At 41.3% G+C, this 14842-nt stretch overlaps 1 protein-coding gene across 1 annotated transcript in view; it reads right to left on the bottom strand.

The window, feature by feature from the left end:
• The window catches only part of acvr2aa (activin A receptor type 2Aa), a 65920-nt gene that overhangs the window by 24909 nt on the left and 26169 nt on the right, over positions 1 to 14842 (bottom strand). Inside the window, exons 2-4 of the mRNA XM_030081220.1 lie at positions 13418 to 13631; positions 8985 to 9097; positions 1117 to 1271 (exon numbers count right to left, since the gene is read on the bottom strand). Of these exons, the coding sequence (XP_029937080.1) occupies positions 1117 to 1271; positions 8985 to 9097; positions 13418 to 13631 (482 nt within the window). The remainder of the gene's footprint in view (positions 1 to 1116; positions 1272 to 8984; positions 9098 to 13417; positions 13632 to 14842) is intronic.

Here is a 14842-nt window from a genome sequence, read left to right as displayed (position 1 = left end):
CCACCTATCACAAAATGGCAGGGCTATTTTCTGGTGCACTCGAACCTCTCTGTGCTGGTTCTCAGTTAAAACTGTGGCTGGCAGGTGCCTAGGAGGTATGCAAAACGTGACAGAATGAAGTGGAAGGAAAGAAGCCAGCAAAGAAGGTAGACACACTAACCTAATGTAGCTTTGTCAATGACAAAACAAAGGATAGAAAACTCAAGCAATCTGCTTCTGTCTAAGTCGTGGCTACTTCTTCACAGTGATACAGAAATGCCGAAGTTAGGTGGTTATTATTAAGAGTGTTAGCTGTGAGGGAAGCATCTAGCCAGTATTCCATCACTTAGTAAAAAAGAGGAAGACACCAAAATGCTCAGTGTTTATGGTTGAATCCAGCCATACCAAGAGTGAAGCAAACTGATGGGTACTTTTGACATGACGACCATCGGAACCTAAGGAGGCACCTTCACGCAATACAAAGTCAGTGAAGAGGGACTGAATGTTTTCCCCCATGCTGGGCATAGTTTTTGGTGTATGACACACTGCATTCTGTCTCTATACCATAGCAAATACATTTGTTTATTGCTTTTCTGATGCCAGGCAGCTAGTGAGGCAGACAGGGACAATGTAAACAATTTACATGACTTTTCTTGAACTTTTTGGTATTTATATTTCTTCTGCACTTTTCCAGGTCTGGAAATAACAGCTATCAAATTCTATGATTCTATGCCACATCAAACTATGGAACTTCAGGACATGATGGCACTAGACATTTCATAGGGTTTTAAAAGTGAGGAGAGGTGGTGTTACATTAAGCAGAGTGGGATTTTAAGAATGTTGCATCTCTGTCTGCAGCCTGCTGGAGGAAACCCAGAATATATAATCCCACTTTAGTGCAAAGGCAGCTGGGTATAGCATGTGCATGACAGTCAGCCTGGGCCTGTTTTTTGCACCACAGAATAGTATTTGCCACAATTTTCCCTTATAACATACTTTCTTAGAGGTGTAACCAGGCCTGCCCCAAAAACAAAAGCCTGACATGGATTTGTTCACATGCCAGTTCTTATATGAGTAGTAATGTCAAGCTATTTCAATATGAGAAAAAAGAGACAATGTAACTGTGTCTGTTCTCACCTGGGTGGGAACCAGGACTGGTGGGTAGGCCAACTTGTGGTGGCGGTACATCCAGAAGGAGAAGAGGATGATGGCAGTGATGCCCATTATGGGCACCAATGAGTACATCAAAGTAGTCAACACCTGGGGCTTTTGGGGCACCGGGTTGGAAGTGGCTGAAGAGGGAAAATAAGATAGAGAATGGTCATTCTAAATAAAGTTGCAACACCACAAAAGACAACAACATTTTGCCTCACGGCATTTACTGCATGGACTGGTGTGGCCTTACGCAGGGCAAGTCAGGCTGGAAAATCTGTATTACTGAATGTCTCACCAGCCCTGGCTAGAATTCTGCCATATTTGTCTGGGCTTAGTGCTAGTGAGTACGATGGTCAAGACCAAGGATTTCATGCTGACCCACTCCACTTTCTGTCTCTCTCATCCACACACAATAGAGAAGCTTTACAGGAAGAGAATCCTTAACTTGTCTCAAATGATAACTTGTCTCTTGTCCTCAAATGATACAAATCATTAATTTGAAACTTACTTTTTAAAAAGGTACAGTTAATTCTGCATCATTTCTTGAAGACTGGAATCTGCTAATCAAAAATAATCTCCTGGCACATTTAAATCTTCAGCATAAACTGAACTACAAGCCAATTAGGTGCCAAACAATCCAAGTGTGAACAAGTTACTTATGACTTCAAAACATGCATTTATCAATGCAGAGTGAGAGAGAAAAGAGTTGAGTGACCTGAGTTGCACTGGCATGTGGTTATGCCTTTGCATTACCACCATCACTCAACCAGCACTTAGTTTTAGCTGTGAGTGGGATAAGAGCCTGGATTAGCCTCTTTGAGCTGAAAAAAAGCAACATCAGCCTTAACTCAACCAGCAACCCCCACTTTCTCCACTCGCAGTCCATGTGTGCCAGCTGCCAGGCTGCCAGCTAGCACCCCCCCCCCCCCCCCCCCCCCCCCCCCCCTAATTTTAACTGGAACTCATCGCACATCAAATATTTGGGAGTAAATTTATGCAAAGATGTGTCACATCTATTTGATATTAATTACAATTACATTAATAAATAATGGGGTTTCTCAACATTGGCAGCAGAATCAGATCAGTTAAAATGAATGGGTTAACCACTCTGGGTGGGTCTCATCCCTCAGCAGCTGGTTCATTTGTCCTGCTAGGTGTTCATGGAGTGCAGTTAGCTTCTTCAGCCAGTAGGTGTGGATCATATCAGGCGCCGGTGCTGTCCAGCTCTTCATCTTTGACACTCGCTCTTGGATGTCTGCCATTGAAATGGTTACTTGCTCTTGTTCTGGAAGGTTGCTGTGGTCAGTTCTCAGGTCCACTAGCCATTGGGCATCGGTGTTGTGTGATGCCTCTCTTTCCCATACGTTCGTCCAGTATTTTTCCATCTCACTTCTTGGTGTGTCTGACCAGTTGCTATTTCCCTGCCACTGAGAGTACATCTTGGCTGCTTCCGTGGAGAACATCTTGTTTATTCTCCTGGCCTCTACCTCCTTGGTGTATTTCTTCAGCCGGGTGGCCAGAGCTGTTTGTCTCTGTTTGGCAGTTTCAAGTGCCTCAGGTATGGAGAGCTTGTTGTAGGTGCCCCTTTGTTCACCTTGTTTCCTTTCTAGTTAGCTAGCTGGCTAACTTCTCTCCATGTTGCCCTTATTTTTGCCTCTAATAGTCTCTTCCATGGAGGGTACTGCTTGTTACATTTTGTTGAAGCCTCTCCTCAGTGCAAAAAACATGAAAGCCCACTTTGGAGTTAGCAAAAAAAGTACCTGAAGGACTCCCAGACTGTGAGAAACGAGATTCTTTGGTCTGATGAAACCAAGATTGAACTGTCTGGCCCCAATTCTAAATGTCTGGAGGAAACCAGGCACCGCTCATCACCTGCCCAATATCATCCCAACAGTGACGCATGGTGGTGTTTTTCAGCAGCAGGGACTGGGAGACTGGTCAGGGTTGAGGGAAAGCTGAGTGAAGCAAAATACAGCATCCTCAATGAAAACCTCAGACTGCGCCAAAGGTTCACCTTCCAACATGACAGTGACTCTAAGTGCATAGCCAAGATAACACAGGAGTGGCTCAGGGACAACTCTGTGAATGTCCTAGAGTGGCCTAGCCAGGACTCCGACTTGAACCTTATTGAACATCTCTGGAGAGACCTGAAAGTGGCTGTCCACTGATGGTCCCCATCCAACCTGACCATGCTTGAGAGGATTTGCAAAGAAGAATCCCCCAATCCAGGTGTGCAAAGCTAGTTGCATCACACCCAAAAAGACTCGAGGCTGTAATTGCTGCCAAAGGTGCTTCATCTAAGTACTGAGTAAAAGGTCTGAATACCTGTGTCAATGTGCTATTTCAGTTTTTCCTCTTTAATAAATTTGGAAAAATTTCTGCAATTCTGTCTTCACTTCATCATTATGGGGTACTGAGTGTAGATCGAGAGAAAAAATGAATTTAAATGATTGTAGCATTAGTCTGCAACATAAGCAAGTGAAAAAAGTGAAGGGGGTCTGAATACTTTCTGAATGGACTGTATATATCAGCAGATTATTTTCCTCTGTCTATTTTTGCAAAGAAGCGTGCACCTCACAAAGAGGAAAGCAGAGAGTAGAGTAAGCAGAAGCTTACTCTATGAGTAGCATATTTGTTAAATAAACTGATGATATGGATGGCTTGAAAGATGGATGAAAAGGAGATGAGGTACTAAATAAAATATGCAAATGAGTCTTAACTTACTAAGGTTTGGACTCATTACTCATTAGTATTTACTTTCCTGTGGTTCACCTATGTCCACCTCAATGGCAGGAGTCTAACAGTATTTACTTTCCTGTGGTTCACCTATGTCCACCTCAGTGGCAGGAGTTAGCATTTGGAGCATCCAGCCAGTATCCAGCACTCAGTAACAATGAGAGGAAGATAGCACGACTACAGTCACTGTACAGTCACTACAGCACCACACTGCATAATTGCTAGGAGGGAAGTGAAATATTACATTTTTCAAAATGGGTGGACTATCCTTTTATATGCAGTTCAAAAATGAATGGGGTAAGTGTTAAGCTTGCAGGACAGAAAGTGTGACTGAAGTCATGACCTCTAGTGAGTCAAGGTATTCTTCATGATAAGAGGATGTTTAGCAGGCAGGTCCATTAGCTCAACAGGGATGAGGAGGACAAATCAGTCCCTGTAATCTGAAAGACACAACAATCCCTCAGGCATGACACAGGACAAGCCGTGGCACATGGTTCTCTGGCAGCTGCAGTACATGCCACTGCATTCACAGGTCAGTCACTGGCACAAGGGACGGAGCGTTTCTGTCTCCACAGTTACAGAATACACACATTATCATTTTGAATCTATCATGAGACATAACTGTATATGGGCTGCTGTTGCTGATAAATTCAGGTTGAATTCAATTAGGTTCGTTTTTCTTGGCAAGATGGCATGTCTTGGGACAAAGATGTCTTTCAACAAATTGCTGTTTATATTCAACAATGAGTGAGAAACAATTGTCATGATTTGTCATGGCAAAAACTGAAGAAACTGATTGACCTTTCCACCAAGTGCACAAACAAAGAAATGAAAACATAACTCACTAACAAAAACATAACCCCCATCCAACTCTGTTAGCAGAGTTGGATGGTATAGGGTAGAGTAGGGTATAGAGTATACAGGTATAAGAGAGTTTAAGTTAAGGCTTTCTAACCTTTTTAAGACAAATTATTTAATCTGAATTTCCTATTAAAAGGAGAATTCCTGTTAAATAAAGGTAAGGAGGCCTAAATTTGTTTTGGATATAAAAGGTATAAGTAAGGTATAAAACTATACATAAAATACTGTAAAATATAGCAGTACCAGTTTTCTAGGTATGGTGTATACTTGTTGGGTAATAATGTAATAAATCTGGTCTGATGAGGTCTGGGTTTGGCGAATGCCATGAGAACGTTCCCTGCCTGACTGCATTGTGCCAACTGGTGAGTTTGGTGGAGGTGGGATAATGCTATGGGCTTGTTTTTCTGGGGTCAGTCTCAGCACCTTAGTTCCAGTGAAGGGAAATCTTAATGTTGTGGGAACAGTTTGGGGAAAGCCCTTTTCTGCTCCAGCATGACTGTGCTTCAGTGCACAAAGCAAGGCATGGTTAGTTGAGTTTGGTGTGGGAGAACATGACTGGTCTGCACAGAGCCCTGACCTCAAACCCATCCAACACCTTTGAAATGAACTGATGGTGAGCCTGGCCCTCTCATCCAACACCAGAGTCCGACCTGACAAGTGCTCTTCTGGATTAATGGGCAAAAATTCCCTCAAACACACAAAAATCTTGTACAAAACTTTCCTAGAATAGTGGAAGCTGTTATAGCTGCAAAGAGGGAGCAACTCCATATTAATGGCTATGGATTTAGAATAGGGTGTTATAAATGCTCCTGTAGGTGTGATGTGTAGGTAGCCCAATACCTTTGTCCATATGGTATATTTTGTGCCACAGCACTCTCACTGTGTCACCACGCATTGAATTATTATCACCACAAATTTGAATTATCAAATTCGAATTTGACTCTAAGACATCATGAATTCAATTTTAAGATTATTTAATGACTTTTCACATTAATGCATATAAAATGAAAAAAACTTTGAACTTTTTTTTTCCTCACCTAAATTTCTTTTAATATATCTACAGTGTGCTGTGTAACTCATTTTGTTACTCTGATTTACCTTAATACATGTTTTGTCTTCAATGTTACAATTTTTACCACTTTTAACAAGATGTCACCATAATATAGTACAGTGACCCCTGTTTACTTGGTTTCCTGCAGGTGGGCAGGTGTGCAGTAAAAATAAACCCGGGAGAATATAATTCAAACAAAAATCATTTGTCTGTGTTGTTAAGGCATAAGTACATTGATGTGAGTTAAAAAAAAAAAAAAGTGTGTGCATGCGTGCCCACGGACATATGATCAAATGTGACAGTATCAGAGGGTAGAAGCAACTAATAAAATAAGGCTATTTAGGGGAATGGTTCATTCCTTCGTATTTGTCTCTCTCTTTCTCTGTTTCAGAAAAAAAAAAAACTAACTAAACTAAAACAAATGTCCAGAGCACCAGCAAGTCACCTATGGCACCTGTGGTTCATGCTTTAAGATCAAACATCTTGCCGAGCTTCAAGATTCTGGTAACAAAAATAAACTTTTATCAGTTTATAAAAATGCAGTGGAAGATAAATTTGTGCAACAGCTCCGGGGTTCATTTTGGCACAATAGTTGGAAAAAGGTTTACAGCAAGTCAAGCTGCTGCCATTTGCACGGTGCAGAGAACAGAGAAAGAGGGGACAGAGTTATCCCTCTTGTCCTCCTTGTCCTCTTCCTCCTCCAAATCTGAGCAATCTGATGAGAGTGATGTGGATTATGCGGTGGGGATGTCAGAACTGTCTTCCAACAGTGAAGAGGAGACAGAGTCTTCAGAGGAAGAGGGGGCAACAGCAGGTGAGTGGACCTCCAAGAATGTAATGATTTCCTGGTCTTCACTCTGCTACACCCCTTACCCCAGCGGCATCATCCTCGGGCCAACTGCGTACACCCTGGCCAGCATAAGGGACATCAAGAGTTGCTTCGACCTCCTCTACACTACAGAAATCCTCCAGCTGGTAACTGTCAACACCAATCTCCAAGAGAGGAGGGGGTCCCGTGAACGGAAAGATGTGGATGCTTAAGAAAAGGAGGCTTTCCTGGGGCTTCTCATCCTGGCTAGGTTGTACAGGTCCTACAACGAGGCAACAAAGAGCTTGTGGGATCAATGGTCCGGTTGGGCCATGTTTCAGGCCATCATGACCTGCAAACAATTTGTCCTGATTAGCGCTCAATTGTGCTTCAATGACTGTCTGATGAGACCCTGCCACCACAGGGTGGACAAGCTGGCGGCATTCCACGACCTGTGGGAGAAATGGGCAAGCCACCTCCCTACGCTTTTTAACTCAGGATCAGACATCTGCATCAATGAGCAGCTTGTGGGGTTCAGGGGGCGATGCTTGTTCAAACAGTACATCCCAAGCAAGCCAGCCCAATATGGACTGAAAATCTGGATGCTGTGCAAAGTTGGAACACTGTATGCCTGGCGCATGCAAATTTACACTGGGAAAGCCGAAGGGGCACCCCCCGAAAGAAACCAGGGAATGAGGGTGGTCCTGGAGTTGACCAGGACTAGTGGCTTCACATCAGAAACTGATATTTACAGGGTTAAAACTAAAAAAAAAAAATTAAGTATTTTGTAGTTATGATCGGGACATTTTAAGAATTTAAAGAAAAATTCAATATATAATATTTTCATAGCAATTTTAAGTAAAGATACATTTTTTGTACTTAAGGCTCTGAAAGTGATGTCTTTTTTACATCTGACATTGCACAAAAAAATGATAATGCAATAAGTAATGTTGTTACTGATTAACATATCCAAGACCGAGTAAATATAAGAAGAAAAAAAATCCATAGAATTTAGTTCATGGAAAATACTTTTTGTGTTTTTCTTACTTTGAAATGTTAGTGGCATCCAGGGTTTCCCCCAGTGCTTTATAGGCCTGGCAGGCCGCCAGGCTTTTCTTGCCCCCCCGCCAGGCTAAGCGTCGCTTGTTTATTTATTTTAAATAGTTTTTTTTATGCACCAGAAACAGTGATACCAAAGACGGTATATAGAGCTCTTAACCGCATCTGGTGATACGGTTGAAAGCGCAATGGCGACATCTTATGGTATGAATGAAATGTCGTTTTTGAGTGGAATATGAACGTATGTCTGGCAAAGGCACGGAAAATTTCCAGCTACCGCAGCGCACTGACATAGATTGTGTAACAAAGTGAAGAGTCGCCACTCTTCTCTATTTTCACTGGCTAACAGCAGTACACTGGCTTAGCTTGTCTATTCAGAGAAGAGGTATCACTCTGGCTTATTTTTAAATCTATGTTATCACAGGTGTGTTTGATAAGTAATTTACATTTTTAAAATAATAATAATAATTTAACATGTTGTTAAATTATTGGAGTCAAACCCCCCCCCCCAGCGGCCCGACCACCAGGCTTATCAAGTTTTCTGGGGGAAACCCTGGGCATCATATTTGAAACTGGTATTTAAAGGGTTAAAATTCTTAAAAATAAATAACTTTTTCTATTTGTGATCTAGAGTGATGCTGATTAAAAAAATTAACTCAAAGTAAAAAAAAAAAAAAAAAAAAAAATACAGTATTTTTTTACAGCAGTTTTAAGAAGAGGTACATTTTTGTTCTCTAGGGGACCCAATGGAGGCTTTTTTTTTTTTTATCTACCATTGCACAAAAAATAATTACACTTAATGAACAATGTTGCCATAAATCATTAACATATCCCAGACTGTGTTAATATAAGGGGGTGGGGGTGGGGGGTTGGGGGGGATCCATAGCATTTAGTTTATAGCACAAAGTAAAATTTGCATTTTTTTTTTACAGGAACATTGCATTAACAAACTGGCATTTAATGGGTTAAAATCCTGAAAATTAATGAATATTTTATATTAATGGGGAGCTCTGAAGTCAGTGAAAGCAATTAATCAATTGAAGTTGAAATCAATCATTAATATATAAAAACACCATATTAATGCTCTCAGTACAAAAAATGTACCAAGGGGGCCCAAGGTACAGTGATTTAAAGGGATCCAAGAGGGTTAAGGTTTTATATTTCTAAAACTAAATTTAAGACATTTTAAGACTTTAAGGACGATCTTCTTCCTGAAATGTAGATGACAACTGGGCATGCTGAAAACAATAGCAGCATCTTTTGTGAACCAGGCACAAGACTTTTTTTTCCCATAAAACTGGTGTAAATGGACATGTAGAGATACACTCAACTTACTTGGAATTTGTGCCTGTGTGTCTGGGATGTAGAAGAACTTCTCATTGCACAAGCTGCCTTCACAGCAGCAGAAGAACACTTCTGGTGCATCCTTCTTCTCCACACATTCGTTCCTGTGTGAAGAAAAGGGGCATGTCACCATAATATGTCAGATACCTAGCCTTCATCTGGTAGAAATTATCTGATTCAAGCAATCTACCTATATGTGACAGCCACAGGAAGACCCAGGCACAGGAAGGACTAAAACAGCATACTGACACCAGTATCAGCTGTGGGCTTGCAGTTTGTAACAGCTTTGGATGTCTTTGTTATGGTGTGGTGTACATCTTCCTCCTGTCATTAAAGTATAAAACCATTATAATTTTGATTCTAACTACATGACCATGGTCAGTTCAAATTCATGGAATGTCACTGTTCATTCTGTGTCTCTGTGTGTCTCTCTTTCCTCACACACACACACACACACACACACGCACACAAGTAATTAAGGCCTGTGTCTGTGTCTATTTTGACTGCCCTAATTGTATTCCTAACCACTAAAGCTGAATGACATGGTTAAAAAAAAAAGCATATTGTGATTAAATTTATAGACATTGTGATGCAATTTGTCATTTTAATATAACTGATAAGTTTTGCATTATAATTTTTATTTTCACTGACATTGTCACTGATGGTGTGATTTTTGCTGGGCTCTGTACCAAACAAACATGTTTTCTTCCATCTGAAAAATACAATTTGTAGGCTGAAGCATCTCTGTAGCACCACAGTATTTTGTTTACAATGTTTTGCAACAAATTTTATTTATTATTTGTGAATTTTTAATATTTATTTATTATTAAAACATCAGATCAGCATCCCTTATCCAATATTTTAATATGTAATTTATTTTTTGCCTTTTTTTTTTTTTTTTTTTTTACTAATGTGGTAATTTTTTGCTGATTTGCTAATCATTTTTTTCCCCATGTTTCTGAAACAACAGAAGTGAATTTGCCGAAAAGTGCACCAGATTCAAAACAAAAGTAAGTGCTCCAGTTTACTGGAGACATACATACAAAAAACAATTACATATATTTATATATTTTACTGGTTGTTTACATGTTGGTCACATAAACACCAGGAAGCTCCTGGGCTACCTGTTGAACTCCATTGAGTAATAATATGGCAGCACGCCATACCGTACAAAAACAAATTGATCCAGTCACTGCAGGTGGGAGGTAATAAAGTTCAGCAACATGCTAAGACAAGAGAGGCCAGTTCTGGCCGTCTTTCTCATGTCTGTCTTTCCATATGTCACGCTAGAAAGAAGACTGAAATATTTTCTGGCAGGCATGTTGAATGGGGAGATGATAATACAGGTGATGTGTGATTTGGAAGAATGGGAGGGAGTGGCAAAACCTACACAACAAAGGAGACCTGAGGTGTGACTAACATCAGCGGATGTATAGGCTACCATGAATGATGTACAGCAAAATGGCTTCTTGAGAACTCCCACCCTGACTAGAAGGATATTTTAAGTAAAGTTTGTTTGAAACCACCTCCAGTGTCAAAATCAGGTGATACTAAACATGACTCTTCCTAGCAGTTCATGGAGTGTTTGAACATGTCAAACTGAGTCCTCTGAGTTTACTGTTGGCATCAATCCACAGCACTCCTGTGTACTCAACACCTTTCACAGGACATTAAAAACCTTTATCAATCGAAACAGAATTATCCATTGTTGTATGTTATTGATAATCCCCATATCGCAACTTAAAGGACCATACCAGTGTTTTTAAATGTTTGCCCCATTTACTACAATCTACCAACATTTTTACATTGCAATAAACCATTTTGCAAATCTTGCAGGGGTAATAAAACTTTAACAACATTTAATCAAAATCTCTCAATTTTCAAATATGAATTGTAAATAATTTGGTTGAAACACCCACCTTATAATGTTCTGCTTCTCTGGCTAACAAAGTCAACACCATTTATGAACCACTGAACTGATAATTGTGTGTAAAGCAAGTGTTTCCCTGGGGACTATTTTCCAGCAGGGGGACTGTTTCACTTCACTCAATTTCAAGTCACCAAAACACAATACCACTGCTGCTTTCAGGAAAATTTATACAGACAACCTTATTACAGTTATGGAATAGCAGTATGAAGAGAGTTTACAGTGCATTCAGAAAGCATTCAGACCCTCTTCATTTTTTCACTTTTGTTATGTTGCAGCCTGATGCTACAATTGTTTAAATTCATTTTTTCTCTCATTAATCTACACTAAGTACCCTATAATGACAAACTGAAAACAGAATTTTAGAAATGTTTGCAAATTTATTAAAAAGGAAAAACTGAAATATCACACTAAGTATTCAGACCCTTTACAACAACACTTGAAATTTAGCTCAGGTGCCTCCCATTTCTCTTGATCATTGTTAATATGTTTCTACACCTTGATTAGAGTCCACCTGTGGTAAATTAAATTGATTGGACATAATTTGGAAAGGCCTACACCTCTCTATAGAAGACCTCAAAGCTGACAATGCATATCAGAGCAAAAACCAAGCCATGATGTCACAGGAACTGTCTGCAGAGCTCAGAGACAGGATTGTTGCAAGGCACAGATCTAGGGAAATCTACAAAAATTTTTTGTTGCACTGAAGCTTCCCAAGAGCACAGTGGCCTCAATAATTCTCAAATGGAAGATGTTTGGCATGGGGCACCCCGGTGGCTCACCGGTTAAGAACGCGCACCATGTACCAGAGCTCAGTCACGATCGCAGCGACTGGGGTTCGAATCCGACCTCAGGTCCTTTGCTGCACGTCATTCCCTCTCTCTCCCCTGCCTTTCCTGTCTATCTCTACTGTGACTGTCAAAGCAGAAATGCCAAAAAAAAAAATAAATAAATAAATAAAAAAAAATAAAAGAAAAAAAAAAAAGAAGGAAGATGTTTGGCACAACCAGGACTCTTCCAAGAGCTGGTTGCCCAGCCAAATTGGGCAATCGTGGGAGAAGGGCCTCAGTAAGAAAGGTTACCAAGAACCCAATGGTCAGTCTGACTGAGTGGAGATGGGACAAAGCTCCAGCAGGACAACCATCACTGCAGCCTCCACTGATCTGGGTTTTATGGCAGAGTGGCTTGATGGCCTTTCCTCATTGCAAAACACATGAAAGCCCACTAGGAGTTTGCAAAAAGCACCCAGACTGTGAGAAACAAGATTCTCTGGTCTGATTAAACTAAGATTGAACTGCCTCAATTCCAAACATTATGTCTGGAGGAAACCAGGCACCGCTCATCACCTGCCCAATACCATCCCAACAGTTAAGTATGGTAGTGGCAGCACCATGATGTGGGGGTGTTTTTCAGCAGCAGGGACTGGGAGACTGGACAGGGTTGAGAGAAAGCTGAGCGGAGCAAAGTACAGAGATATCCTCAATGAAAACCTGTTCCACAGCACTCAGGACCTCAGACTGGGCCAAAGGTTCACCTTCCAATATGACAGTGACCCCAAGCACTCAGCCAAGACAACACAGGAGTGACTCAGGGACAACTCTGTGAATGTCCTAGAGCGGCCCAGCCAGAGCTCTGACTTGAACACTATTGAACATCTCTGGAAAGACTTGAAAATAGTTGTCCACCGATGGTCCCCATCCAACCTGACCGAGCTTGAGAGGATTTGCAAAGAACGGCAGAAAATCCCCCTATCCAGGTGTGCAAAGCTTTTTGTGTCGTACCCAAAAAGACTCGAGGCTGTAATTGCTGCAAAAGGTGCTTCAACTAAGTACTGAGTAAAGAGTCAGAATACTTATGTCAATGTGATATTTCAATTTTTCCTTTTTAATACATTTTCAAAAAATTGTAAAATTCTGTTTTCACTTTGTCATTATGGGGTTCTGAGTGTAGATCAGTTGGAGAAAAAATGAATTTGAACGACTGTAGCATCAGGCTGCAACATAACAAAAGTGAAAAAAGTGAAGGGGTCTCAATACTTTCTGAATACACTATCAGTCTGAAAGAAAATTTCATATGGTAGTGGAATGATTACAGAAAAGCTTAGCACAAACATTAAGTATATATACTTTATAGATAATAGGCTAGCCATGCAAAATCACTGGCATGGTCCTTTATGGACACACAGCAGTTTGACCTACCCCTGTTTATTCCCCAGCGCTTTATGTGTTGAATTTAGATGTTCTTTTGGACATCCTTCCACAGTCCAAAGACATTCAAATCAGGTGGACTAAACACTCAGAAGCATCCATTGGTATGAATGAGAATTGACTATCAATGTTAATGTCAGTGTTAGCCTATGTTAACCGCAAACCACTGCATAAGATGTAATCAAGGCCTGTGGTTCCACCTACAATGGATCCAGATAGAGCAATCTATCAAACAAGCTGCTCATGATGTGAATTCATGGTGACAGATACAGAGCAAACACAGATAATACCTGTCATAACAATTGACGTCATCCAACCAGCAGCCTTGCTTGACCACCTCCACTGTGCCGGACACATTCCTCCAGGTAGCAAAGCAGTGGAGTCTTTTGTCCTTCTCACCAGAACAGGTCACAATAGCACTGTGGTTCCCCCGGCTCTCCACCGCTGATGGGTTGTAGTTGTAGTGGATGCACTCCTGCGTTTCTGATCGTCCCAGGATAGCGCCTAATGAGAAAAGTGGACAGAAGTTAGGACAGTTAGCAAGAATGGTTGCATATTGTGAATTTTTTGGAACTAAAGCAGAGATTTAGCCTCTAACCTTGGAACACAGATTGTTGAGAACATATCGCTACTTTGTAAGGACCCACGTCCAGAATGCTCATGCTCCAAGCTTTCAGAAATCAGGCTTCTGAGCATCTCTACAAGTGGATTGCTATCAGCTGATGTGCAGTTTACCTGCTACAAATGTCCCCTACAGCAGCTTAACTAGTAAGGCCAAACTACACTAAACAGGGTAAATCTGAAAACATAGCACCTTTTTTCTATGTTCCAGCCACACTAAGCCGGCATTTTCAAATAACATCATGCGCATATTAACGTGAGTGACATCCCATTCTTAAACTATGGGATTTAATATGATGTCAGCCCACCCTTTGCAGCTATAACAGCTTCAACTCTTCTAGGAAGGCTTTCCACAAGATTTAGGAGTGTGTTTATGGGAATTTTTGATCATTCTTCCAGAAGTGCATTTGTGAGGTCAGACACTGATGTTGGACGAGAAGGCCTGGCTCGCAGTCTCCGCTCTAATTCATCCCAAAGGTGTTCTGTCGGGTTGAGGTCAGGACTCTATGCAGGCCAGTCAAGTTCTTCCACACCAAACTGGCTCATCCATGTCTTTATGGACCTTGCTTTGTGCACTGTTGCGCAGTCATGTTGGAACAGGAAGGGGCCATCTCCAAACTGTTCCCACAAAGTTGGGAGCATGAAATTGTCCAAAATGTCTCGGTATGCTGAAGCATTAATGCCCCTTTTCCACCAAAAAGAACCTGGTGCTAGTTCGGTGCTGGTGCTAGAGCCAGTGCTTAACTGGTTCCAACAAAGAACCGGTTTGCTTTTCCATTGGCCAAGAGCCAAGCGGACCCAAGTAAGACCCACGTCATTACGTCAGCGTAAACCGTTATCACGTGTGGGTGTGGATGTGCGAGTGTCACAGGAATCACAATAACCAACATGGACGACCTCATAGTAGCAATGCAAGTGCTGCTCATGTCTTTACAAGCCTACATTGCGATCCAGAGGCAAAAAACACAATTATTGCTGGCTACCCGTTGTATTCGTAGTCGGAACGAACGACGGTCGCGGTTCCTGTTTGGGTCTGTAACCCCGCCCACCAATGACGGTGTGGGTTGCATCATCGGTTCTTTCTCTGTCCCCTG

The sequence above is a fragment of the Myripristis murdjan genome, chromosome 21, assembly GCF_902150065.1.
Source record: "Myripristis murdjan chromosome 21, fMyrMur1.1, whole genome shotgun sequence".
In the NCBI taxonomy this organism is placed as follows: Eukaryota; Metazoa; Chordata; class Actinopteri; order Holocentriformes; family Holocentridae; genus Myripristis; species Myripristis murdjan.
This window is presented reverse-complemented; position numbering and strand designations above follow the sequence as displayed.